This window comes from Apostichopus japonicus, chromosome 15 (assembly GCF_037975245.1).
Source record: "Apostichopus japonicus isolate 1M-3 chromosome 15, ASM3797524v1, whole genome shotgun sequence".
NCBI lineage: Eukaryota > Metazoa > Echinodermata > Holothuroidea > Aspidochirotida > Stichopodidae > Apostichopus > Apostichopus japonicus.
The window spans coordinates 4066531-4092500 of record NC_092575.1 but is presented as its reverse complement, the minus strand read 5'-3'; the positions used below and the strand labels follow the sequence as shown (position 1 = coordinate 4092500).

General features: G+C 37.3%; 2 protein-coding genes across 5 annotated transcripts in view; one reads left to right on the top strand and one right to left on the bottom strand.

Moving 5' to 3' along the window:
• LOC139980656 (uncharacterized) overlaps positions 1-2590 on the bottom strand; it is a 23983-nt gene extending 21393 nt beyond the window's left edge. For 3 of the 4 annotated variants that reach the window (XM_071992464.1, XM_071992467.1, XM_071992466.1), the window contains exon 1: positions 2362-2590. The gene's annotated coding sequence lies outside the window, so the exon portion shown is untranslated. Of the gene's footprint in view, positions 436-2361 lie in introns of those variants that run through there. The other variant, XM_071992465.1, reaches the window with a different exon arrangement.
• Positions 2591-4380: 1790 nt separating this feature from the next.
• Positions 4381-24699, top strand: LOC139980855 (malectin-B-like). The gene is made up of 4 exons (XM_071992836.1): positions 4381-5092; positions 16594-16770; positions 18276-18333; positions 20102-24699. The coding sequence occupies exons 1-4, from the start codon at positions 4748-4750 to the stop codon at positions 20338-20340; spliced, it is 819 nt and encodes a 272-aa protein (XP_071848937.1). The 5' UTR covers positions 4381-4747; the 3' UTR covers positions 20341-24699.
• Positions 24700-25970: the final 1271 nt, after the last annotated feature.

Here is a 25970-nt window from a genome sequence, read left to right as displayed (position 1 = left end):
TTCATCCCCTTAGAAACCTTCATTTCGATGTTACCAAAATGTCTGCATCCATTTGTTGCAACGAAGATATCCCCGTTCAAAATTACACGAAGTTTTCCGTAAGTATATGTAGATATCTTTGGAATTAATTTAGACATATTTAGCACACTAGTTATTTATTACAGGAAAATTTTAACTAGAGTCCTAATCTTGTCGCGCAATTCACTCACACATTGTACCGATTCAAACTATTGCTGGTGTCAAGGACAAAGAAAAACTTGACCGTCTTCAATAGGACGACCAGGACAAGGAAACAACAACAACAGGTGACTCATTGACACCCACCATTTGACGTGATAATAACTAAACAGTCTTCCATATACTACCTTACATGGGAGGGTAGATGTATGGAATTGCCCTTACCTGCATTTTACAACTATTACATTCTTCAGTTATAGATATCGCTAGACCCCCAACAAATGGTAATGCTGAAAACAATTATGTGTGCACTGAGGCAGAGTCACTGCAGAGATCATATAATCATTCAATAAACCAGAGCCTATAGTAGCAACAATAATGTTATTGTTTGTCATCTCTTTTGTTCTTTTGGATTTATCAATATTAACAAGTTCACAGGTTACGTGAAATTATATTTGTCACAATAATAAAATTCAAATATGGTTCAACACTGTCTTGGTTACAGACAAATCTAGCTTGATGCGACACACATACTATAAACACTGCATGCAAAAGAGTTAAGTGCAAATTGTCATTACTTTCAAAGTCCTTACAAGTTTGACTACACATGTTATGAAAATTAATTGCAGATTGTTATTTCATAACATTTCAAAATGACTTCCGGATACCAACTATAGTGTTCAACTATTACAATTATGTACTCTCCGCCCGCAAAGGGTCCTATGAAATCCATGGATACAGATTTCCGTGGAGCATTAGGGGGTTCTGTCATCCGTAACGGCTCGGGTGGAGTTGGGGTTGGCGTTTATACTGTATCTGACACTTTAAGCAACCTTTTATTTTGCTCTGATCGGCATTACCGTTGCCACGGAACCAAACCTTCTCCCACAGTAATTGCCTCGTTTTGACTATGCCCTGATGTGAAGCATGGCTTAGTCGATAGCTTGTTCACTAAAGGATTGTGGCAACACAATGCGTGTGTCTCTTAGGACAACACCTTCAATACCGAAAGTTATCTTTTCACGTACATGAAAGCTCGAACCCTTCATCGCTTCAATCTCCTGTTGTTTAGAGCATTTCGGAGTGCTTGGATCTCACTGTCGCGTTAAGACTCGCCTTGAATAACCTCAACTTTCATCGCTTTTGGCATGACATTGCTACATACATAGTTCACGTAGTCCTCAATCGTGGTCTTGCAATGCCCTGCATGGCTGTGGAATCTCGACAGATCGTCAGCCGGATTATCTTTGCCCGAGATATGCTTAAATTCAAAATCGTATTGCCAGGCGCGTAGCCAAGGGGGGGGGGGGGGGGGGGCGAAGGTAAGTTGGCCTGACGTTTCGATCATAGCAGGATAATCTTCAAAGGCTAAATGCCAAGTAACAGTATCAGACGGGACAAAAACATGCGCAAAATACAGACAGGTTAATTAATACAGACAGGTTAATTAATGCAGACGTGTGTTCACCATGCTCATTAACCAGATACAGACAGTCAGAAATATACAGAACGCAATTTGTTACACACGTACTCTTGCTGTAGTCAATTACGTAGGCCTACATCAATACATGTAACGTATCCTACCGTCTAACGGTAGTATAGCTACAACTGCTATTTCGGGAGCCTAGCCAAGCTGTGCGCCTGAGTATTTAATACTTATACTAAAAATAAACAATTAACACTAATCTAGCCACTTTTACCGAAATTGTGCATTTTTCTCCTGTAACGAATTCAAGTTGGAGGCAAATATAACGGCTCATTTTGGAGCCATAAAAAAGGCGCCAAATTCAATGGAGATTTATCACAAATTACGACAAAAATAGAAATATTTACTGTTTTAATATACCTTTTCCTTGTCGTAAATGTCACGAATGATGAATACATAGTTACTATATTTATGAACAGACTAACACGAAAATAAATATCTCGCCATGTAGGCTAGAATATTTAAAAAAATGGCTCCTTTCCTTTGACGTAAGCTGAGCGATACATTCCATATTTATTGAACTTAGCAAAGACAATTAAGAAATAAAACTCAACATTAGGAAATCCTTTCGATTATATCTATAAAATATACTTAAAAGCCGATTTCGTGAACATGTAAATCTGCTGCTTTCGTGGCAGTAACGACTAACAATCAACTCCATATTGACCTGCGCTCACGCATGTACATTTAATACTTACAGTTTTACATTCGATCTTTCGAAAAGGAGATCTTCTGCTAAGCTTCTGTAAGCAGCTGCAAGAGAGCCGGCTATATTTTTGGAAACGGAACAATTTAAACGAATCAAAAGTATGGATCATGGAGCTTTAAGTAGTAAACGTTTGCGAATCTCTACACTATGGAGACGAATATGATTTTACTTTTCCATGAGGGAGCGTATAAACATAACGCTCATATCATCATGTCATATTCGTATCGCATTGACAAAGAACCAATTTGGATTCTACCATAATAGTGGCGCTGTTCTCTTTCTACTGATTAAACATCGAAATCTACCGTGAAGATAAAAATCGATGTTTATCAAGTCAAAATTTCTAGGAACATCTCCGAACAACTCGCATTTCCGAGATAAAATACAAACTTTTGAGAAACTAGTCGACATTTTTTAAATAAAAAGGTTAACATTTCCAAAGTCTCATTTGGGTCACTGTAGCATCTATAAACGAAACTTCCTCTGGGGAATACACCCTAGACCCCAGCGTTACCCCACCCCTCCCCTCACTCTGTGATAGCGTCCTACGCAACTGCTCTTTAGCATTTTGCACCCCACTGTACCAAGGGAGTGCTAGTAAGACCAAACCAAACATAGCATTGAAATATGCCCAGTATTGTCCAAAACAGTCCTTATCATAAAAATGAAGACATTCCTTCTAATTGTCTTTCCATTAATTTACCAGGTTTGGGAAAGTTCATTCTTCTGTTATAATAATGTAAGAATCTCTGAATTGACGTAACGTTTTAACGTTATAAATTTATCGTATGGAGCCCGATCTGTCAGTTGTTATTTTCCCGAGCTCTGTATAAGTGGATAAAGAATTTAGTTAGCAATGTGACGATGTGTACATGAGAGTGAAGGTCGCGGACTGCCACAAACACATTAGAAAATTGGAGGCAATTGTGACACAAGTTTGACTTAGAGTTGCTAATTAATCAGAAATATTAACTATGGCAAAGGTTGAAATAACTTTAATATTTTGAATTACCAGACTGTGGGCGAAATCGTGGGCTCAGAGAAAGCCCTGCAGCCTTCCAGTGAATATGCTACTTGAAAGTCAGTAAAGGTTTTCACCTGAATCTTTAAATGTAATAGTTATCAAAACTAAACTAACAAAACTCACCAAACACAACTTAACAGGTTACAAGATTCTTTGTGCTTCAGATGAAGCATTTTGGTTGCTGTAGCCATTATTTTAGTTTATTGTTATGTTATTATGTAATAAAAAACATGTTTTTACAGTTACTGAATATAACATTGGTGCAAATAAAATAAAAAAGAAGAAGAAATTGAAAGACAGACCCAGTTGATTCAATATCTTTTCAACTTCAACCGTAGGAAGGGAATTACATGCTCCGTTCTAGGCAATATTTTTTGTCAAGTTATTTCAAGCAGCACTTTCTTTAAACATTACATCGGAGTGTCTAATGTATGATTCAAACGAAAAATCTTATCACAACTGATCTCTAGCAGTCTCGGTACTATACTTTATTTTATTTTCATCGGTCATCATGTCGAGCTTTGCAAGTGAATGGAGACGGTATGTAAAATAAACACAAAGAGACTGATAAACTTTAACGCATCATTAGAGCCCCATTTATTTGAATATAATTTGAGCTACTGTGTGGACAGGGAAGAAGTCGGTCATTTACTAAACGAAATCATTTCTAATTTTCCTTAAACTCGATATGTTTGTACAGACAAATTGCACGTTTTCCTTTCATTTATTTTTTGCTCGTTGACGTAAAATGTCTTTAAAATGCCCAGCACATTCATTTTAAAGGTGGCAAAAGCATGCTATCATAGATCTCCCTGCTATTGACTTCCAGGACAGAATAATACAGTACCGTACTAGACTATCAGGAATCATGTCTGCAGCGAGCCTCAATCGATTGGCGTTCCATACGTTGTACACATGGCGAAATGGTATTTGACAGTTTCAAAAACACACGTATACATACATTTATGAATATAGCGTTACCGCTACCTAGTACTATACATATATAGCGAGTACACATGCATTTTGGTCTGACATATGTTGTACTACATTGAATCGCAGTGTAGGCCTTCAGTGTTTTACTACATGTACAGAGTATAGGCCTAGGTACCGGTAATGTATCGCTCGTATAACCAGCTTTCAACTTGAGTCAGATCACATCATAGGCTACCTGGCTGAGCTTTTACTTTGCATTAACTGGCTGTAACTGTGCAGGCGGAGATTTATGTGATTAGTGTTCTTCGTGCAACCTAGGAACATTTCAGCGCGAACTATAGCCAGTATAGGCTAACTGAAGAAAATAATCCCTGATTTCTCGAGGCAAGTCTGTCATTCAAGCAGTTGGATTGGTGCAATGGATCATCAGATTTGGTGCATATGTATTCCTTTTATTGGTCTAACTTTCTTATGTTTCTCGAGCGGGGCCCCAGAAGTTATCTTTGCCGTCAATTGTGGGGGACCTGAACACATAGACGTTAATGGGGTTCACTATCAGGCGGATTTCAACCGCATAGGTACCCCGTCGGACTATGGTAAAGCCCTAAACATTCAAAGAGTGCCCTTACAAGATGCTATCTTATATCAAACAGAACGCTATCACGTAGATACCTTTAGTTACTCGATTCCTGTTGAAGACGATGGTGACTATGTACTGGTGCTAAAGTTTTCAGAAGTTTGGTTTGCAGCTCGATCAGAGAAGGTACCTTGTGATTGTGATAAATATGAATGTCTATCTTAATCATACCTACTGTAGGCTGTTGTATTTGCAATGCCTGTTGCCCTACCCTAACGACTGCTGCATTTAACTTGTGTTTAAGGCTTTAGGCCTATCCTATGTTTGACTTTTACTACAAACATACAGTAGTACAGTACTAGTGGTAGGCATCTATAGGCTAGTCTACACATTCTAAATGTTAGGATTCATGATAATGTCCCTGATATCTGGACCAGTCCCCAGATTTTATGTAGGGCCTACTGGCCCAGGAATATCCTCAAATATGTAAGATGTCCCAGAAGCATTTTAATGCTAGTGATACATGATATGAATGCATAGAATGCATATGAATGCATAGAAACAGCTGGGTTTCCAATTTGTTTAATATGATTTGGGGAGTTTTAAACTAGCCTTAGTTTGGAGTTATTGTTACTATAATTATTATTGTGCCATTTTGAGCTGTAAGTGAACACATTCATACTGTATCATCTATCATACCCGCCAACTGTGTCATCTTTTGAATTACCATGACTGTTGCTATTTGGTCAATTCGGAAGACAGTTATTCCAATATTTGGAAACATTCAACAGAATACAGCTTTCATTGACCATATCAGTTGATTCATGGAGGAATCAGTTTTAATCATCACTGTTTTAGAAGCGTCTTTTATCGTTAAGTGTATATACCTTAAGGATATTGCTTGCTTGCTTTGTGAATGAAATACAAGACCTTTTGGAGGAGAAATTGTTGCAAAATTAAAAACAACTTTTACATATGTGGTGAGATTATCAAGAAACACAATGACATCAATTATCTATTAAGGTCATGGACATTGCGTCCTAAGTTAAAGGAAAATAACAGTTATGCAGACATGAACGTCACATACAGCTCCTTTTACTGAACAATTCACTACAATCTGAAGATCATCATAGTGATGTCATTCACTGATCTGAGTGCTGGTCAAGGTCGTAGCAGTGTTTGCAAACTCCTAAATTCGTAATTCAAGTACGGAGACCAAAAATCAATGTTTTTATCCCCTCTTTGGATTTAAGTTTCCGGTGTGCTATTTGAAAACTTAAAAAAGTATGTTTAGGAAAATGTAAACTACTGTCATTATTGTTCTTCTTTAAAGGCCTTGAAGACTTGCCCCAAACCATGTGCTGCGCTCTGAAAAAGTTAACTTTCAGATGCTTGCAAGTGAAGTTTTCTTCCTGTCGCTACAAAATGCAGACAGTAAAGAAATGTGATACCTATATCTTTTATCTAGACCTGAGATGTCCATGGCTGCTATGTACACTGTGTTGTGGGTATTGACCGTAGCTGTACAGTATGTATTGACTGTATGAGTGTCTAATTACCTACGGTAGCAAGCTGTGTGTGTATTTTCTGGGATCGATGGTGGTGTCTAACACTTCTGTTACACCTCATTCGAAACTAGTCTCAGATAACCAGCATGAGACATTCTTTGTGCGCGAGTCTTCACACTCTTTAAGCATCAGCATGTTTGGCCTGCACTGGATGGAGTAAGTACAGTAGCATTGTGGAGTGAATGATGGCTCACTTTTAAAGGTGATGTCAGTTCAGTACAGTTAAGTTAAGTTAGCTCTTTATGATGAGGGTTCAGTGTGAAATACAAGAAAGTTTGTAATTGTTGCACCCTTCCCATCTCCTGAATGTCCAATTAATGTCCCCATCCTCTGGACAAGAGTGTTTCTCAGTATCTGACCTCTTTCTTAAATACTGAGGGAGGTGAAGGCACCATCACTGCAGTGCAGCCATGACCCCCAAAAAGTGATTTGTTTACAAACCAGTTTTAAAATCACCTAAAGGTACAGTAAAGCCATATGATAATTGATGAACCAGAAATTTGTACCAAATCACCACTCAGCAGCACTACAGCAAGGTTTTGAGTCTCATCTTTGGTGTCAGCCTGAGGACTTCAAATGAGGACACCTGATGGTTGGAAATTCTAACCTCTACACCAGGCCTTCAACCAGACTTACAGTAATTGCTGGCTATTTGCACGTATGGTTCAATTAGTATTTCTCAAACGATGTTAGTATTATAAAGTTGGCCATACATTTAATCAATTAAGCTATGCTGAGGTCCTTGGGCTGCGCAGTGATTGGGAGTCTGCGGGTTTCACAGGATGACATTTGCATGAATGAACAAATTTATCCTGTTCAAAGTCTTAAGGATGATTCAAGAAGGGAAACACTTTCTTAGATGTAAAACAGAGCACAGAGTGTGTTTTCTGTGTTGACTCAAATGAGCCCAGAATAGGGGAGCAGGTATGTGAGTCTCTAGAATGAGAGAACAAGATGAAATGAATCTTCACTGTTCAGTAAGTAAAACATCTCACTGATGCCTTTGTCCTGGTATTAAAACAACTATAGGACTAAGATGAAGATTTCGCACCTGGGACATTTGATGTGAGGAGGTACTGTGGTCCAATGTAATTTACAGGATGCCCTGGGGTTCAATATCAATTTATCTTGTTTCAAAATTTGCCAAACACCAAGTATGTGAGGTCTGATCTATAATGTAAACCCTGCCTAACAGTTTCCTTTAAGCAGTAATAAGGTTGTATCTTATCAAAATGATCCTACTGGTGATCAACGATTTTACAAAAAGTCTAGCAAAGTTTGACTTGCAAGTTTAATTTCTCTATATAGCCTAATTTACAAGAAACAATGGCACCACGGATAACCTGTATCATTATCAAGGTTAATAATGAAAGCACACACTAGAGATATATCCGTATACATTATTCCTCAAAATTTCAAAACCATTCATAATTACAGTAGGTATGTATAATTGTGAAACTTGGTACTGTACTTTTCAGTTGATGGTATTCTGAGGTGAAACACTTTTGACTTACACTATTACAGATGATGGTGATAGTACAAGGAAGGACAGGTTAATGAATTGTTGCTGGTATTACTGACAGATATTCACTTTCACTCTGCGGTTCAATTCCTTGTATTTTGCTTCTACTGGATCCTTGATTAGAGCCAGACACACAGAAGTACCAAATTCATTCCAAGCAAAGTTTGCAGTTTGTAAACGGACTGTCTACTTCACGAATACTGCAGATGCTGGCAGTTGGTGGATAAGTTTACTACTGTACAGGAAAGATTGGATACTGTAGTTGATGCAGGGTCAACCGATGTGTTTTGCACTTTCCATTTGACTTACGGTCACTGCTCTCGCAACTAACCAAAAACTTTAGTAGAGCGTAGGAGTGTACATAATAATTTAAGTATCATCTTTACTTTTGACCTGGACTATGCTAGTAAGAAAGAAAATTGTCATCTTCTGTATGATCAAAGTTGAGGCCTTTCTGCCCCTCTGTTTGCATCATACCTACAGTAGTACCCACAGTACCCCTGCCCCTTGAGACATCCTATTGTCCTTTCTAACCCTCTTCTCCATGTGGGAACAACCTCCAGAAGAACCTTCAGAAAAATACTTTTTGAAACATTAGCAAACTTGATGCTAAAAATTTGAAGCAATTCTAATTCATGACTGTGAGAGTAATCTTTTTTTCATCATTAGTCATTGTATGAAATGTGCACAAAGATTTTTACATACATATATACTGTATGTGTTGTAGTGAAAGTTAAGTACATTCGGGGGACAGTTAACTCCATTGAGAGTTTCGTAGTGGATGACAAATTGTAAGTTATCACGCAATGTGGATTTGTGTGTTATTGTATGATCAAAGATGTCAGGAAGCCTGTACATGCCATTCTTACAACTTACAGTGTAAAACCCTAATTCACTTCCCACTGAAATTGTGTACTTCCCTTTTAATTTCATGTTTTTTTTTTTAAAGCGAAAAATGAACTATTGCAGAATTATCATTTAGACAAAGTGCAATTGTACTGTATAATAATGTAAAAATAAAAATAATATGAATTCTATGCTGCAGTACTGTTATCTTTACTCTCACCTGCATTTGTCGAATGGAGCAGGAGAAAACCAAGAGTTTGTGTTACGTTAATAAATTATTTTCCTCCTTTTAAGTTCTCCAGACATTTTTGATAAGAATGTCCTTGGGGGGGGGGGGTGGGGGGGAGAAGAGTAAGATTTAATGTTAGGCAACACTAATTGCATCTAGTTACTCCGATGATTGATTGCTCATTTTATGTCATAAGCGGGGACTTTTTACATCGTTGTGTACAATACAAGTGCAACGAAGTACTGCACAGTTTAGCACTTTATACTGTACTTCATGCGAGTGTTTCTTGGCTCAGTGAGGTGTTATAAAATGAGTTTAAATAGTTGTACCTTGCCAAATTCATTTAGCTACTTTAAAATTTGTTTCATTTATATAATTTGTGAAGAGACAAAAAATTTGTCTACTGAACATTGAAAACAACTTGTGCCCAAAAAGCAAGTTTGGAAACTTGAAATTTGCTTGTCAGCATTGCTAACCAGTGACCACATTGTTACACAATTTTTTAAAGGCATTGAAGACTCGCCCCAAACTGTGTGCGGCCATCTGAAAAGGTTAACTTTCTGTTGCTTGCAAGTGACGTTTTGTTAGTGTCGCTACAAAATGCAGGCAGTAATAAAACGTGCTACCTTGTTATCTTTAGCTGGACCTGAGATGTCCATCGCTGCATCCTTTGTACACTGTGCTGTGGGTTCTGACCGCAGCTGTATGTACTGAATTGCACTAGTGTCTAATTACTGACGGTAGCAAGCTGTGTGTGTATTTTAAGGGATTGATGGTGGTGTTTAACCTTTTTGTTCAGATTACCTGCATTAAACGTTTCTTTTTGCGCGAGTCTTCACACCCTTCAAATAACTGCCCTGATGAACCCTTCAGTTGTTGGCCAAAACAAAGTTGCTGCCAACTAACCTTTTGATTTTTAAATAAATGGACAAAATTATATGGTAATATAGTGTATGATCAGAATGAGATAAGAATGTGACCATTATGTGTCCAAAAAATAATCAATGCACAATAAACAATTCAAAAATTCACTTACAGTAGGTCTGTTATTAATAAGACGTTGAAATATTGAGAATTTTGTGGACAATAGTGTGTTTAGGCTTAAAATTCAAAGTTAGAAATGAAAACTACTCATACATGCACAGTAAAGGCCTTATAGCAAAGGTCAGATCTACGGGATAGTAAAGATGACAGGGCTGGTCATTTTGTCATTGTGCTCCCCCACTCCCACTCCCAGATTTTGCGACATCATACATACATTTAATGCTGTTTACATTACAAGAGTGTTTAATGATTGTATCCCGGAAACTATATGTTTTCTACAGTACAGAACTGCAGTACTCTGAATATAACAAGTTTCCAATGCAGTTGAATTTCCCGGACGGTCAGTTTTGCTTCCTGCTTTTGAAGGAAGGCACATACAGTAATTACTAATGTATTGTTAGTACAGTACTTAGCAGTAAGTTAGCACTACAGAGTAATAACATGCGCTGGATCCAATAACACAATCCAGTTGTTTATCTTGCATTTAACAAAAACGACACCCGGGCAGAAAGTGAAAGAGGCAGTGAGAACAAAGCCATTTACAATATTTCTGCAAAATTCTTTCAAACATTTCATCATTGATTGGACAAGTACATAATTGAATGTATAAATGTCATTTTTTGGTACACGTGTAACAGTGACCTGTACATTACAGTATGGTTGTTGTAGGTTTTCACACAAAGGGATATTGACATAGAAAAGTGAAAGCTGATAACCTGCATATACTTATGTAGTAATTTCAAAGGATCTCAACATTACAGTAGTTGAGTACATACTGTACAGTACAGTACAGTAGTTAGTCATTAGTATTTGAGTTGAAAAATTTGACTGAGCATTAATTAGTGACAGGAACCGTGGGTTAAACACTAACTGTACATTAAATAGGAATTATGTTAATATCATATTGATTCCTGTTGTGAAACCAGAACTATAAGTATATACTGCAGGTCTGTGTGTGACCATGGAGTTAGAAGAGTCTCAGACTTGTAACTCCAAGCCTGGTTGATATTATATATTACACAAAGACTTATAGTAATGAAAATAAAGTCTTTAAATTCCTATTAAATCATGTTAATCATGTGCCAATCAATCCTTGAAATGTGATACATTTGAAATCTTTTCACTCATGAGGAGGAGATTTAAGACATAATGGTTCTAAGGCAATTGCAGACTTACAGTACACAACACTAACTGTATAGTTGTACTTGTATGATTGATCACTTAAATTGTTTGTTATAGATTATGTCAAACTTATTACATTGTTGTGTACAATACACGTGCTATAAAGTACTGTACTTAGTGCAGTACTTACAGTGCAATACTTCACGTGAGTATTTTCTCTGAACTCAGATTGGCTTAGTGAAGTGTTACAAAACGAGACATGTAATCTTTGTTAACTTACAAATGCATCAGCTGCTTTCAAATTCATTACATTACATATTTTGATAAGCTATTCGACTTGCATTTTGTCTAAGTACTGTTTAATTTTTTTTTTTTAAGTCGTTTTCAAAAGGCAAGCTGGAAAACTTGAAAATTGCTTGTTAGCTTTGCTGGTCATACATTTGAAATCCGTCTTTTATTAGTAGCCAGACTGAGCCAGTGTTCTCTTGGTTCAGGATTCCTCAAAATGTAATGTTTTTTGGTAGAAATGTATATTATACTGTATATAATATTCCTTTGTTCATAGACAAATGATTTATATTATATTGCAGAGATAAAGAAATTCATTTTCAGCTCAATTGCCTTAATGACATGATCATAGGCTTTGCTGTTACCAGATATGCAATTTACAAAATATCATCAAATTACAGTAGAAAAATCCATATCTTTGTGACTTTGACATCCAATAGGATAATTAGGATGTGATTTCGACAGTTTACAAAGTAACAAAACAGTAAATTTTTGTAACACACACATAAACATATTGCCTGAATATACTAATGTTTCCCTAATTTTGCCTTATATTTATCTATATTTTGTTTCTGTCATTGCTGTAATTAGTCTTCTAAGAACTGAGTCAAGCTATTCATGATCTTTGCTTAAATTCAGACCTTTTTGGCGTTATTGATATTAGAGAATATCGTTCTCCTTTATGTAATTGACTTTACCATTACATACAGTAAATACTGTATGCACCAGTGGAACACCTGGTACAATATGTTCTTGTTAATGATTCACTTAAATTGTTTACTGAAAGTTCTCAAATGTTTGTCCGGTGGTAGTTTTAATTTATCTTTAGAGCAGCCAGTCTTTCTTCATGTAATGTCCTGTACCATTGTGTGTGCTGGAGTGTGCTAGGACTAGGAGATTGGCTTCTTTGAGTAGTGGTTCATTACTTACAGTATGGAAGGATCCGCGGTATTAAAGAGCTCATGTCTGCATTGTATGTATATATGTATTTTACTCGCGAACTCACGAAGAAGCCTCATTGGATATCAAAGCCGCAAGCTGACCGAAGTCAGTCTCGTACATTCATATTTAACGTCCATGAATATGAATTGTCAACAACTCAGTAACTGGAGGACATACATTAATCTTGGAGTGACTCGAACCGGGGACTTTATGATTGAAAGGCACCGGCGGTAACCACTGAGCTAACACTGATTGTATTTTCTCAATCTGATGTCCAATGTCTGATGTATTATTCAACCGGTACGGATATAAGACCACAGTAGCTAATAAAATTAGGCATAAATGCCAAAAGCTCACCAGCCAGTTGGACCCATTTTCTAAAACCTTCTAATTGCCACCCTATACTGTCCTCACATATTGTGCTTCAAAGCACTGATATTGACAGTATGTACAGTTCCTAACCTTGATCCGATAGAAACATAGTATGCAGATACGGTCATGCTGTCACTGCAAAGCATTCAAGCATGGCATGATTTCACAATTTTATAAAACATTTTCGAAACTGAGTGGGCGTACTTACAAAATGAAACATGATCAATAAGAAATTCTTATTGTTGAAGAACGCAGTTTACTTTAGGTACAGTAAACTTGGCAATTATGGTACTGTATGCATAGCCTGATTGTTACAATGTAAAAGTACAGTTTTGGAAATATCTTTGTTTGGTTGCTTGGTACCTAGTCATGCATATAATTGTAAGTGAGTTTAGAATAATCAATGCAAAAGTTGAAAAATAATCAAAAGTTGAAACATCATGGGCCCAATGTACAGCTCTACTCTTCTCTACAAGAAAAAAAACGAACGTTTGCCTTATATTTATGTATTATGTATATTATATACAAACTTTGCCCTAATGACCGTGATCAATACAGTATGTACCATAGTCTTGTAACACAAATATGAGAAATTGAGAACTTGTTTGCCTTAATTCCCCGAGTCTACATCAATTGATCAATTCCCTTAAGAATTGCTTGGTTGTTCTTATTTTCTCTCTGAAAAGATTTGGACATTTTGTCTTTCTTTTTAATCCTTCTACTAGAAGGGCATAATTTTTCTGGTCTTGCATTTACAAAATATTACTATGAAAATTATATAGCAAAAATCAAAGATTTATTCCAAGCGTTAAACGCTTTGTACTTCCTTCATTAATTCACCATTGAAGCTAAATTGTAAATATTTTTGGACTAAATTCATATTTCCAGGCTTACTTATAATACATTGCTCTATTTCTGTACCTACAGTACATGTGGCAACCCTACAAAAGTGAACAACATTTAGTATAACGTTCAGTCAATCACATCATTTTTAAGGGATGAACATCAATGAGTCGTAAATTTGGAATTCAACGTATAAGAGTGACAGCCACCGATATCAGTGAATAGTAAAATAACAATAACACAGGAAATCATGCAAAGAAACTATATCCACAATCTCTTTCCTATCACTCACATAAATCTTGACATTGAAACCTTTATAAAGTACAGTACCTTGTTTTCTTCATATCTTTGTATCTTTAAAAGTAGAGCTCTAATTGTAGCTTAAAGCAGCTTGTTTCTCTTTGAAGCATAAAGTATTACAGTATACAGTAGCTGGTAGCCAATCTAGCTTGATAAAGCTTGTAGCTTAATGTAGCTGGTTGCAAGTTATAGCTTGAAGTAGCTAGTTGCATTTGTACTTTTGTAGCTTATAAACGTAGAAGTCCTTTAATAGTGCATACAGTGTTACTGTATGTTAAATATGTTATAGCATGTAAACTGGTTTCAGCAGTAAGGACTTCTACTTTAAGCTACACAAGTACATGCAACTAGCTAAGTAGCTATAAAAGGCAATCAACTGAGTGAAACTGTTACTACTGTATGTCAGTAATGTACAGTAACTTTACCGCATGCACTACCACTGTACAGCTAGCTACTGCTTAAAGTACCTGGCTGCCTTTGAAGCTTAAAGTAGCTTTTATCTTTGTAGCTAAAAGTAGCTTATTTTCTGTCTAGCTTTAAAAATTACTGTAGCTGGTTGCCTAGATGTAGCTTTTCAAATTAACTGGTAGACTCAGACTGTACCATTTCAGCTTAAAGTAAAGATCCTGTTGCATTTAATCCAACTTTACTGCTCTCTATAACAAAGCACTGTGCGTACAGTAGTAAGTTGAACTGTCTCTACAATACTATACAGTATACACAGTGAACTCTACTGATAATTCAACTGCTGTATAGTATATACAGTATATGTACAGTTTAATCATCAGCATGAGATATATACCGCAGTACTGTACTTGTTATTGCAGTAGGCCTGCTGTCTGGAGATGATGAATTCTATTGTTCGTACATTGAATAGAGCTTAAGAGCAACCAAGGTGTCTAATTAACAATGTACATTAATCATTAATAGTCAATACGCAAACAGTTCACTTCACTGGGCAGATCGGAAGATCGGGTGTGGTGAACTTGAGTACTGTATAACTGCATGATGAATGATTCGCAAAGGGATTAAACACATGAACTTGAAGAACATGATGTTGTGGTTTATAATTGATGTGATTACTTGTGAGTGGAATCATGTGCTTGACAATGACTGACATTGTTTCCTTCTTTTTGGGCTTTTACTGTTTAATCAGAATCTTTCTTCTTGTGGATAATTTTGTAAAAAAAAAAAAAAAATAGCAGTACAGACTGCAGTATCAATTTTAATTCTTTTTTTTTTAAATCTTTCATCAAAATAAGTTTTCTACTTTAATTTGAAAGGTAATTTTAAAATCAATCAAATTAAAAATTAATCACAAAGTGGAGAATAATGCAAGTATTGTTGTACAAGTGATTTCTAGACTTTTTTTAATGAATTTGATGGAATTACAAATCTTTGCTTTCAATTAAAGAAGATCATTTCTTAGTAAGTACACTCCCTGACATATTTCTTGTCAGATATTGAAGTTCGGTAACGACAAATCCTGGATTGTCCTTGATTTATACTTTATTTTAATGGGTGTGAAGACTGGCGCACAAAGAATTGTCTCATGCCGGTAATCTGACCTAGTTTCGAATGAGGTGTAATAGAAGTGTTAGACACCATAAACACACACACAGCTTGCTACCGTCGGTAATTAGACACTAGTGTACAGTCGATACATACAGCTACGGTCAATACCCACAACACAGTGTACATAGCAGCGATGGACATCTCAGGTCTAGATAAGAGATAACAAGGTATCACGTTTCATTACTGTCTGCATTTTGTAGCGACAAGGAGAAAACTTCACTTGCAAGCAACGGAAAGTTAACTTTTTCAGATCGCGGCACGAGGTTTGGGGCAAGTCTTCAATGCCTTTAAAACAATTTCCTATTTTCTTGTTTGATCATGGTCAATGGTGTTGTATGCACTATCTGGCTAGTGTATGAAACACTGTATTTAGACCACTTCATAGTATGATTTACTTCACTTACTGTACCTGTCCCCACTCAACATCTGCACTTCCATTTCGGAGGAAAAGTATGCAGATGGAAAAAGTGCAGATGTGAAAATGCAGATGTTGAGTGGGAGACAGGTAAGTACTATCTCACAGAGCAGGGGTGGGCAACCTACGGCCAGTGATTTTTTTGCGGCCTGTGAGATGTCTCAAGAAAAAGGGGAAAAATCAATCTATTTTACATCATCACAAAAAACAAGCTAGCTGCTTAGAATTTATCGGCAGTAATGATGCTGTCAGGTAGGCCTATTATTCCCATTAATTATCAACTGTACTGTATTGACATTATGTTTTTGTGAATACAGATTAAGTACATAGATGTGTGTCCTCGGAATCAAAGGTTTGAAATCAACAGCAGGTCGTTGGTTAAGTGCGGCCCAGTAAATTTTCACCCCTTATATCTGGCCCATTCATTCAAAAAGGTTGCCCACCCCTGTCATAGAGTCTATTTGGCCTTGCAGTGTATCCCAATGCTTACTTTGAACTTTGGTGTAACATTGCATGCAAGATATCCCTTAACGTCACTTATGATGAGCTGTTACCAGGGTAATCCTTCTATGATGTATGAACTAAGTAACATACATTCTCTCTGTCTTTGTTGGGTTTCAGGTGTTTGATGTTACTCTCAACGAACACACGGTGGTCTCAGATCTCGATATATATGATAAGGTTGGTCTCGGAACCGCCCACGACGAAGTCGTTCCTTTCTCAATTTCTAAGGGGAAGGTGCAAGTCAACGGGGAAGTTTCTGATTTCGAGGGTAATTTAGAAGTGGACTTTGTGAAGGTAGGTAGAAGTAATATTAACTGCGTTCCTTGCTTACCTGTCTCCTCACTGTCTCAATACTCTCGCTCTACAGTGACTAGAGTGAATAGGTAATCTGTTTAGCACTGTTCACCCTCTATACAGTAAATGAACCCTATCAAAGCTGTTTGCTAGGTTTATTACAACTCATAGGATTTGGGACCAGACTAAGATGCATGGTACTGATTCATCTGTGACCCTCTTCAATATTAGTAGTAATTACTGAACATACAAATTAAGCAGAAGGAACTATTTATCCAAATGTTTTCTTAAATCTCTTCCTTGTTGCTTAATTGTGTTAGTAAGTAGTTATTAAAGCTAATGAGCACCAAATATGGGTTTTTTAATGTTTCCTCTAGTTAGAAATTGACAAAGGCAATCCCAACTCCGGATGCATCATTGGGCTGTTTATAATTAGTAACAAAAAAACAATGACAAATAATACAGTCGGGTACTTGGAGCAGACTTGCAGTGTTCGTGCAACAGCATGGGTACGAGTACAAGGCTCTCAAAGGGAAATACTTAAGTTTGCACTGGATACTAGTATACTTTGCAAGGATACAAGGATACTTTGCACTGGATACTAGACTCCAAAGAGTAATACCAGGAGCTGTACAGTAGGTCTGTGGCAGACTTGAAGTATGAGACCATGGGCACAACAGCATGGGTATGACTAAAATGCTCTCAAAGGGAAATAGTTAAGTTTGGGCTGGAGTGTACACTAGATTCAAGAATTTTGAGTAATGCCAGGTACAGTACCTGTACTAGCAGACTTATAGTATGAGACCATGGGCACAACAGCATGGGTATGAGTACAAGGCCCTCAATAAGAAATATATACTTAAGTTTGCACTGGAGTATACACTAGATTCCAAAGTTTTGAGCAATGCCAGGAACAGTACCTGTACTAGCATACTTGTAGTATGAGACCATGAGCACAGCAGCATGTGTACGAGTACAGTACAAGGCTCTCAATGAGAAATACTAAAGTTTGCACTGGATTGTATACAGTATACTAGATTCCAAGATGCCTTCAAGAGTGAAGATTCACAAGGCCGAGTACGAGTACAGACAACTATGCCAGAATATTAAGTATGAGTATGGACTCATGACATGTCTGCTTGGTAGCTTGTTGAAATTGCCAGAAAGTTGGGGGAGGGGATGGGGGATTGAAGGGGATGGGGTATACTGCACCACCTGGGGGTTAAACACTGTATATTAATGAATTCCACTTTAATCAATGAAAATGGCAATGATTCAGATCTCATTATTTAAGACAAGAGTGAAAATGTTTTACAACCTCTGGTGCTAGGGGATATATTTTATGCCCATGCAGTGGCAAAGTGCCGCACAGTATCAGGTCTGTTTAAAGTATCAAAATGTTTGTCAGGATTCTGCTCTTTGGAAAAATTTGAAATGTGATGCATGTAAAACATTTGGTATGATCATGCAGTCTTTTGTAACCAATTCTCTATTTTTCTTTACAGGGTGACCATGACAACCCCAAAATCAATGCAATCGTACTAGTTAAAGGTAATCTAGAAGGTAAGTATTCAATAACTCAATACCTGTACTGTAAGTACTGTTCATCTACCTACTGAGATGGCAACGGCCATGACACGTACTACTGTAATTTCTCCACTCCTTGAACGGTTCGTGATCATTTGATGCGATATGTCTTTCATGATGAAATAATGGGAGTTCATTCATACTTAGTAAAGATTCCTAAATCCTATTGGTCCATTCAGGTCAGCTGACCGTGGTTAATCCTGTTAGTAACGCACGGTAAAATTACGGGGCATCACTTTAATAAATCTTTGGTTATATATAACCAAAAATGTTTTGTTTTATGATTTTTCCCCCACACAAATGGTAGTGTATGAATGAACGGGGTTAATCAACGGTCTAGCGTGCGTTACTCACATGATTAATGCACTCCAGGTGTTAATGCTATCGCTGGATGCACTCGGGCTCCGCTACGCTCTGCCCTCGTGCATCGCTTGCATTATCGCCCGATCGTGCATTAATCCTGTGAGTAACGCACACTAAACCGTTGATTAACCCCTTATTCACCCAGAGAAGTAATTTAAGTGAACAGTTGATGTCAATTGTAGTACTTCTCAAAGTTTGGGTCTATTGTCTCCCTTTTGTCTTTTTCAATTTTTTCACATGCAAAATGAGTGTACTGTGTGATCGTTAAAGTACAATTCCACGGCACAAAATATCTGTTAAGTAAATTAGAACACTAATATGATGTTCATAATGCATTTGACATGATTCCCTTTAAAGAAATATTATCCATTAAAGAACATCAGCATGTTTACCAAAATTTATGCTACCAAAGTTAAACTAATCCCATCATCACTCTCGATCCACTTACTTTGTCAAGAATATCCCTTTAATGGATTTTCGCAATGTACCCCGTAGGCAAAACTGGTAAAATTATGTTCGTACAGTATGGCCTTTGACCTGCTCACGCACAGTAGGATCACTCTGCAACCATATTCTCCCGTTTTATTGAACGATCTTTAGCTACATTCCTTCTTTAATCTAAGTTATTGTCATGTATCTCAATTCGATCAATACATTCCGTTTGAATAATTGATTATTTACAGTATTCCGTCGCCCAGAAAGTTTTACTCTAAATTTGGTTAATTCCATACGAGGGCCGAAATATGATGATATTTCAAAACTTTATCAAAATTTGTCTTCTGTCAGTTTGCGTGGAAAATTTACTAGATAGACTGTTAGTGAATTATTGACTACACTCCTCTCTTACCTGTCTCCATTCTACTCATGCACTTAATCTACCTAGCCTACAACAGTTTATACCAAAATTTTACCAAACTGTACGAAAGTTTTCCAAATTCATCTCGCGCAAGTTGCAAGACGTCTAACCGAGTCTGAATACCTTTTCAAATTTAAAGGCATTGAAGACTCGCCCCAAACCGCGTGCGGCCATCTGAAAAAGTTAACTTTCTGTTGCTTGCAAATACCGTTTTGTTTCTGTCGTTACAAAATGCGGACAGTAATGAAACGTGATACCTTGTTATCTTTAGCTGGACCTGAGATGTCCATCGCTGTATCGTTTGTACGCTGTGCTGTGGGTATTGACCGCAGCTGTATGTACTGACTGTACACTAGTGTCTAATTACCGACGGTAGCAGCCGTGTGTGTATTTTCTGGGATCGATGGTGGTGTCTAAAACTTCTGTTACACCTCATTCGAAAGTAGGTCAGATTACCGGCATTAGACGTTTCTTTTTGCGCGAATTCTTCACACCCTTTTAAAAAAAATTTTTTTTTTTTTTTAGATGTCCCTCAACTACCGCCTCTTCCCTGGAACACAGATGATGAAGAGGACCCAGACGGAGGGGAAGATGACGAGGAAGACGACGAAACTAAAGAAATACGAGAGAAACAGAAGATAAAGCATAAATCGGGACCAAAAACTGTCGATCCTTATGCGTCAGACGACAGTAGTCTTATATTCCCAATCCTTATATCAATTGCTGTTTTTATTCCAACACTATTTTGCCTATGCAGGCTGTAAAGAAGAAAAAAAATGTGCAAACGATTTTTTTCCCACCCCCTTTTTCAGATTTTTTTCTCTCCCTTTTTCTTATCTAGTTAATAGTTTGGAAATGTAGATTTTTAACATTTTTGTGAAAAGATTGGTACAGTACTTTTGTGTGTAATTTATGTTGGGTAATTTTTTTTTTTTGTATTGGGGAAAAGGACATAGCCATTCATTTTTTAAGATGGGGGAGGGGTATGTTGTTGGTAGAGCATTTTTTTCTTGGTTTGGGAAAGGGAAAAAATATTCATGGCAATTTTAAATATTTTGTTGTTGTTGTAAATAATCGGTAAATGTGAAGAAATAGCAATTGGTTTGAATGTCTCGTCTTGTGACTTAAATTTATTAATTATCTATATTTCTGCTCGTTATCCTTACTTTTTCTCTTCTTCTTCTTCTTCTTTAAATAGATCTTTCCGTAATGCTATTATTCATATCACCATGACGACAACGCTACTACCATTTTTCGAGTGCTACAGAGCCTGCTACTTTCCTATTTTATCTTTTAAAGTTTATCCAGTTCTACAGCGAATTAATTGTTCCACATGACGATTGAAATAAGGGGTAAAATCTGTTTGTTGGGAAAGAGTAAACTTCTTCTTTGTCTTAATCATGAGAAGAATTTTTCCCCTTGTATTCCAGGCTAGGTACAAGACTATGTTTAGTTCATCTTGATATAGACGCCCTATAAAGAAAGCTTACAGGAGGACAAGAAAAGATAATTTGAAAAGAAGAAAAAAAACTTCACACACTCATACAGTAAAATGAATACAAATTGCACACATATAGAGAAATCCCATCCATTGGACTGTTAAAAAGTTAGGTTAAAGTATTGGAGCAGAGAGTGAGTCTTCCAATAATTTGTCTGTCTGTCTGTTGATTTATAGACAGACGAAAAAAAAGACACTGATCCAGTTATGATCATATCACCTGTTTGGCACACCCCGTTGTTGGGAGAACGATCTCTCCTCCCAAAAAAGTTACTTTGCCACCAACCGAGAGAGGGATGGCTCAGTTACTATGGTTTTAATCTCTAGCTTACTGGTTTTCAGGTCCCGTCCTACCCAGTAAATAATTGTCTGTCCCTTTCAATATTTGATTTTGATTTCACAGCCAGTTTTTCTGTTGTCGATTACACTATACACGCAAATCTTTACTTGCGGTCAAGTACCTGAAACTTGTTGGGAGAGGAACTGAAGTATAAAATAGCTACTCATCATCATAATACTTGAATTTCCAAGTCTTTTTATAGCTTCAGAACGTCGATTGAAAAGGCAACCTTTATAAATCTATAATGTCAAAGGGCATATGAATCGGAAAGATGTGACATGCATGTAATTGCGACAGGTACTAGGATGGACATACACATTACTCTACATAATAACATTTGAAAATTGTATGAAATGTTTGTGTGATATAAATGGAAATGATTTTTTTCTTTTTTCACATGACAGACCATACATACACATTTGAAGCGTGCTCTCATGTACACATTAAATGTATATATGTATATATATAGTCTGTTCAAAGTATCTCTTTCGAGATCCGGCTTTAGGAATCACAAATGATTTCGAGTTGGTTAGCATCATGTTTGATCTCTAGAGTAGGGCAAATATGTCACCAAAAACAGAACTAGTATTGTTCGATACAGGTGACAAACGCCTACAATGGAATTACGACCTTCCTTACCGGTTTTGAACCTCTGGACATACAATCAGCGACCATCGCCTAGTTTGTTAGGGTGTCCGCATATAAAGCGGGAGGCCCAGGTTCGAATCCCAGTGGAGGCTGGAAGTTTTTTCACTGTTCTAAATTTTCCAACTCATTACGTTTTCAATTATATATATATATATATATATATATATATATATATAAATATACAATCACATAACATTAACATTTTTGGAGAAGACACAACCCAGCTATCGTCTTTCGCTTTACGTGACAGTGACGTTTTTTTTTTTGTGAAGGACAAACTCTTGCAAAACGGCTTAGAAAAAATCTCACTCCATATTGGAGGTACCCCAGAACTTACTGACTTGGGTGTTTACGATCAACGATACTTACCTATCTCTGACTCATATTTGACTTTCTTAAATCTTAGCACTTACCTGACCAATAATTGTTATAAGTTAGGTTGATATGTTAGATAGAGACAGATAGTGAAGTAAAAATTCTAGTTTAAAGGTTGTGTCTGGAGCTGTGATATTGTAGATCTGTGATGTCATACTGCCACCGAGACCCTAACTTTTTATTTACTCTCTCTCTTTTAATGTTTTCCTTTCACATATTTTCCTGTTAGTAAGTTAACGGTGTTGAAAATTGAAGCCAATGACATCATGAGGTCATTTTAAGAGCCTTTATACTCTAGATCCATAATCTCAAAGTCATGAAAGTTAACGTGAAGGAAGGAGGAGCAGGCGGGGGTGGCTAAATAGTACATGTACAAACTGGCAATACAGAAACATCCCTTTTTCTTCCTCCTTCCCTCCCATTTTTTTTTTTATGGAAAAATGTGACTTATTGCCCTAGAATCCTATCAACCTTCACCTTTACTAGCCATAAATGCTCCCACCCTAGCTACCCCCATCCAGCCCCAGCAACCCCCTGCTCGCACTTGCTAATTGCTAGTCATTTTGTCAGCTAGATATGCTAGATACAAATTATCAAATGAAGTCGTTGATTTGGACCAAAATTTTTCAAGTACTCTGCTTTTGTTGTATATTTGGTTGTGTATAAGTTCTCCATACTTGTGATGCTTGTGTGTTTATTTGTGCGTGTTTGTGTGCGTGTTTGTTTGTGTGTTTTAAACAAGGACTTTAAATCACGAAAACATTAAACATTTAAATTTGAGGGCGACAATTTTAATCGCCTAACTTTACTGTCAAATGCAATATCATGTGGAGTATCTGCAAGCACTTTCAAGCACAAGATACAAATGGTTTCTTTTTTCTGGTAAAGATGAACAATCTCACTGTTTTTCTGGTTTATTATGAAAGCGGATGAAAATCTTCTTATTCTATACTTCTCATGACTTAGTTTCTGTCTTACAACACAAATACCGTATATCATTATCAGAACTTGCCGATTACCCGTATTTGACCTCAAATATTACAGGATTAGAATAACCAAGACTGTCACATATTTTGTCTGTGTGGATGTATTTACTTTCATTTAATTTTTTTCAGTATGCACCTTAACTTTGAAAAGTTGTCTTGATTAATCTTTCTTATTTATTTCCATAAATATCATCTTAGAGGCAGTTTTGTTTTTATGACGTTAAGAAGTCACATGTACATGTGGGAGAAGCCCCGAAATGGTTTGTTTAACTTGCATTTCACAGGGGTTGGCTAAAGTCCAAACTAGATCATTATGCAGCATAGTAACACAAAGGCAGATGACGGATGTGAGAAGTTTATTCGGGTGTTTCCAACAGAAGTAATAAAACTCTTGAGATGGTTGCATCTTTATTGAATAAAGTATGCAAAACTGGTGAATAGCACATTTTATGTTTTATTTTAGGTTTCCTTGGAAGGTGCCATTGCATTTGGTGCCATTAATGGTGAAAGGTGCCATTAATGATTGATAGATCATCACAAAAGACTGATCAGAAATACTGTCAAACTTTACTCATCTCTTCAGCCGTCTGCTAACACCAGAGTGACCTCCAGTAAAGAAGAGAGCAGTTCATTATAATTTCACCCCAACCCCCCCTCAATCCTTTTGTCTATGAATACATTGGGAGGATAAGAACCCTTTTGGTTAGTAAGGTACTCAGAGGAAATGTTGGGAGTGTTACCCAGAAGCAGGCTGAAATAAAGGGGCAATATGTAGTATGACCTTTATGTTTTGAGTGTCTGAAACGTTGAGCATATATTAGATGGAGAAAGCAACCAGTCAACTATCCATGCCTCTGTTTGTGAATATCCATAGGAAATGTCCGTGTTTGTGAAGGGATAATGTCCATGTTTGTGGAGAGATATTTGCCAAGGGAATGTGTCTAAAAGCTGCAGGGTTGAATAAACGGGGTATTTCTTAAAATAGTTGAAACACTGCTGCATGCAGGTTATGAACAGAAGTGATGATGTTTAAAGATATATTATGAATGATGATACAAAGGGGGTGTGTCTGTAAGGACAAGATCATTTAAAGTGACTGCCACGGTCTGAACTTTAAGTGTTGAATTAAATGCGTGGTACATATTTCTTGTAATTGATTTGAAGTGAATTTTTTCAAGTGTATTATTTTGGGATGTTATACATACTTAAGAGCCAAAGAATGGCAATGCATTGTTTGTTATGTTTTTATAAATAAAAGCATTTTGATGCACTTTCATCCCTGTGTGAACTGTGGCTTCCTCGTGGTTATAAGGTATCCCTGTATTCCTTCTATGACTAAAAAACAATACTGGCACCAGACATGTAGATGTAAGGGGTGGGGGGGTTTTGACCAATGTCCTGTGGTGTTAAAATCCCCCCCCCCTCCCCTTGGCTGAAACAGGCCTACATGAAAACTGTTGCTGAAAATCATCCTACTGAGTGGTGCTCTTTGCATTCCCTAGCTACCTTCCCCTGATGGTATGTATTTATGGGGTCAGAGATTGATGAACCCACCATTAAAGAAAAAAACAAGGATTCAGGAACCAGGCCTACATGAAAACTTGCTGAAAATCATCCTACTGAGTGGTGCTCTTTGCATTCCCTAGCTACCTTCCCCTGATGGTATGTATTTATGGGGTCAGAGATTGATGAACCCACCATTAAAGAAAAAAACAAGGATTCAGGAACCAGGCCTACATGAAAACTGTTGCTGAAATTCATCCTACTGAGTGGTGCTCTTTGCATTCGCTAGCTTCGTTCCCCAGATGGAATGTTATGGGGTCAGAGATTGATGTACCCACCATTCACGAACACAAGTATTGAAACAGTTGGATCCTTATTGCTTGTTTGTGTAATCTACATTTTCACAACAAATCCTAGATTAGGAATGGCCTGCATACAAGAACTCCTCCATCCCCAGTCAACCCTTTTTTGCCGGTTTTCAAAGAGAGGGTGGGGATTTGGTCCCCCCCCCCCCCGCTACTTGAGATATCTGTCAGCCCACTTCCCAAATTTTCAGAATCTTATTTTTGAGAAAATAAGTAATGGCTTCTTCCCCTCTAGAAGAGCATTGAGACCAGTGGCGGAGCTAGGGGTATTGGTCAGGAGGGGCAGGAATGGTCTGTAGGGGCGCCTTCGACACTGTCAGAGCTATATACTGCTCTGGACACATCTTAGCGGAGCGCCAGAATTTTTTTGAGTAAAGATATTCCCTAGATCGCCGGAAATGACCCTTTCCGGGCCTGGCTAATTTGCAGATAAACGAAGAATAAATAGGTGTCATCGCCAAATTACTCCAACAACATGTGATAAATGTCAATAAGTAGATGAGAGAGCAATAAAAAAGTCAATAATCACGAATAAGTAAAAAGTGGTTAAGAGCTGAAAAGGGCGCCAGCAGTCCATTTGAGTCCGTCGGAAGGCATCCCTCCCCCCCCCCCCCCTCTGACTGTATGGACGCTTCCGCCACTGATTGGGACCCCTAACAGAAGTCTAGCAACACCCCTG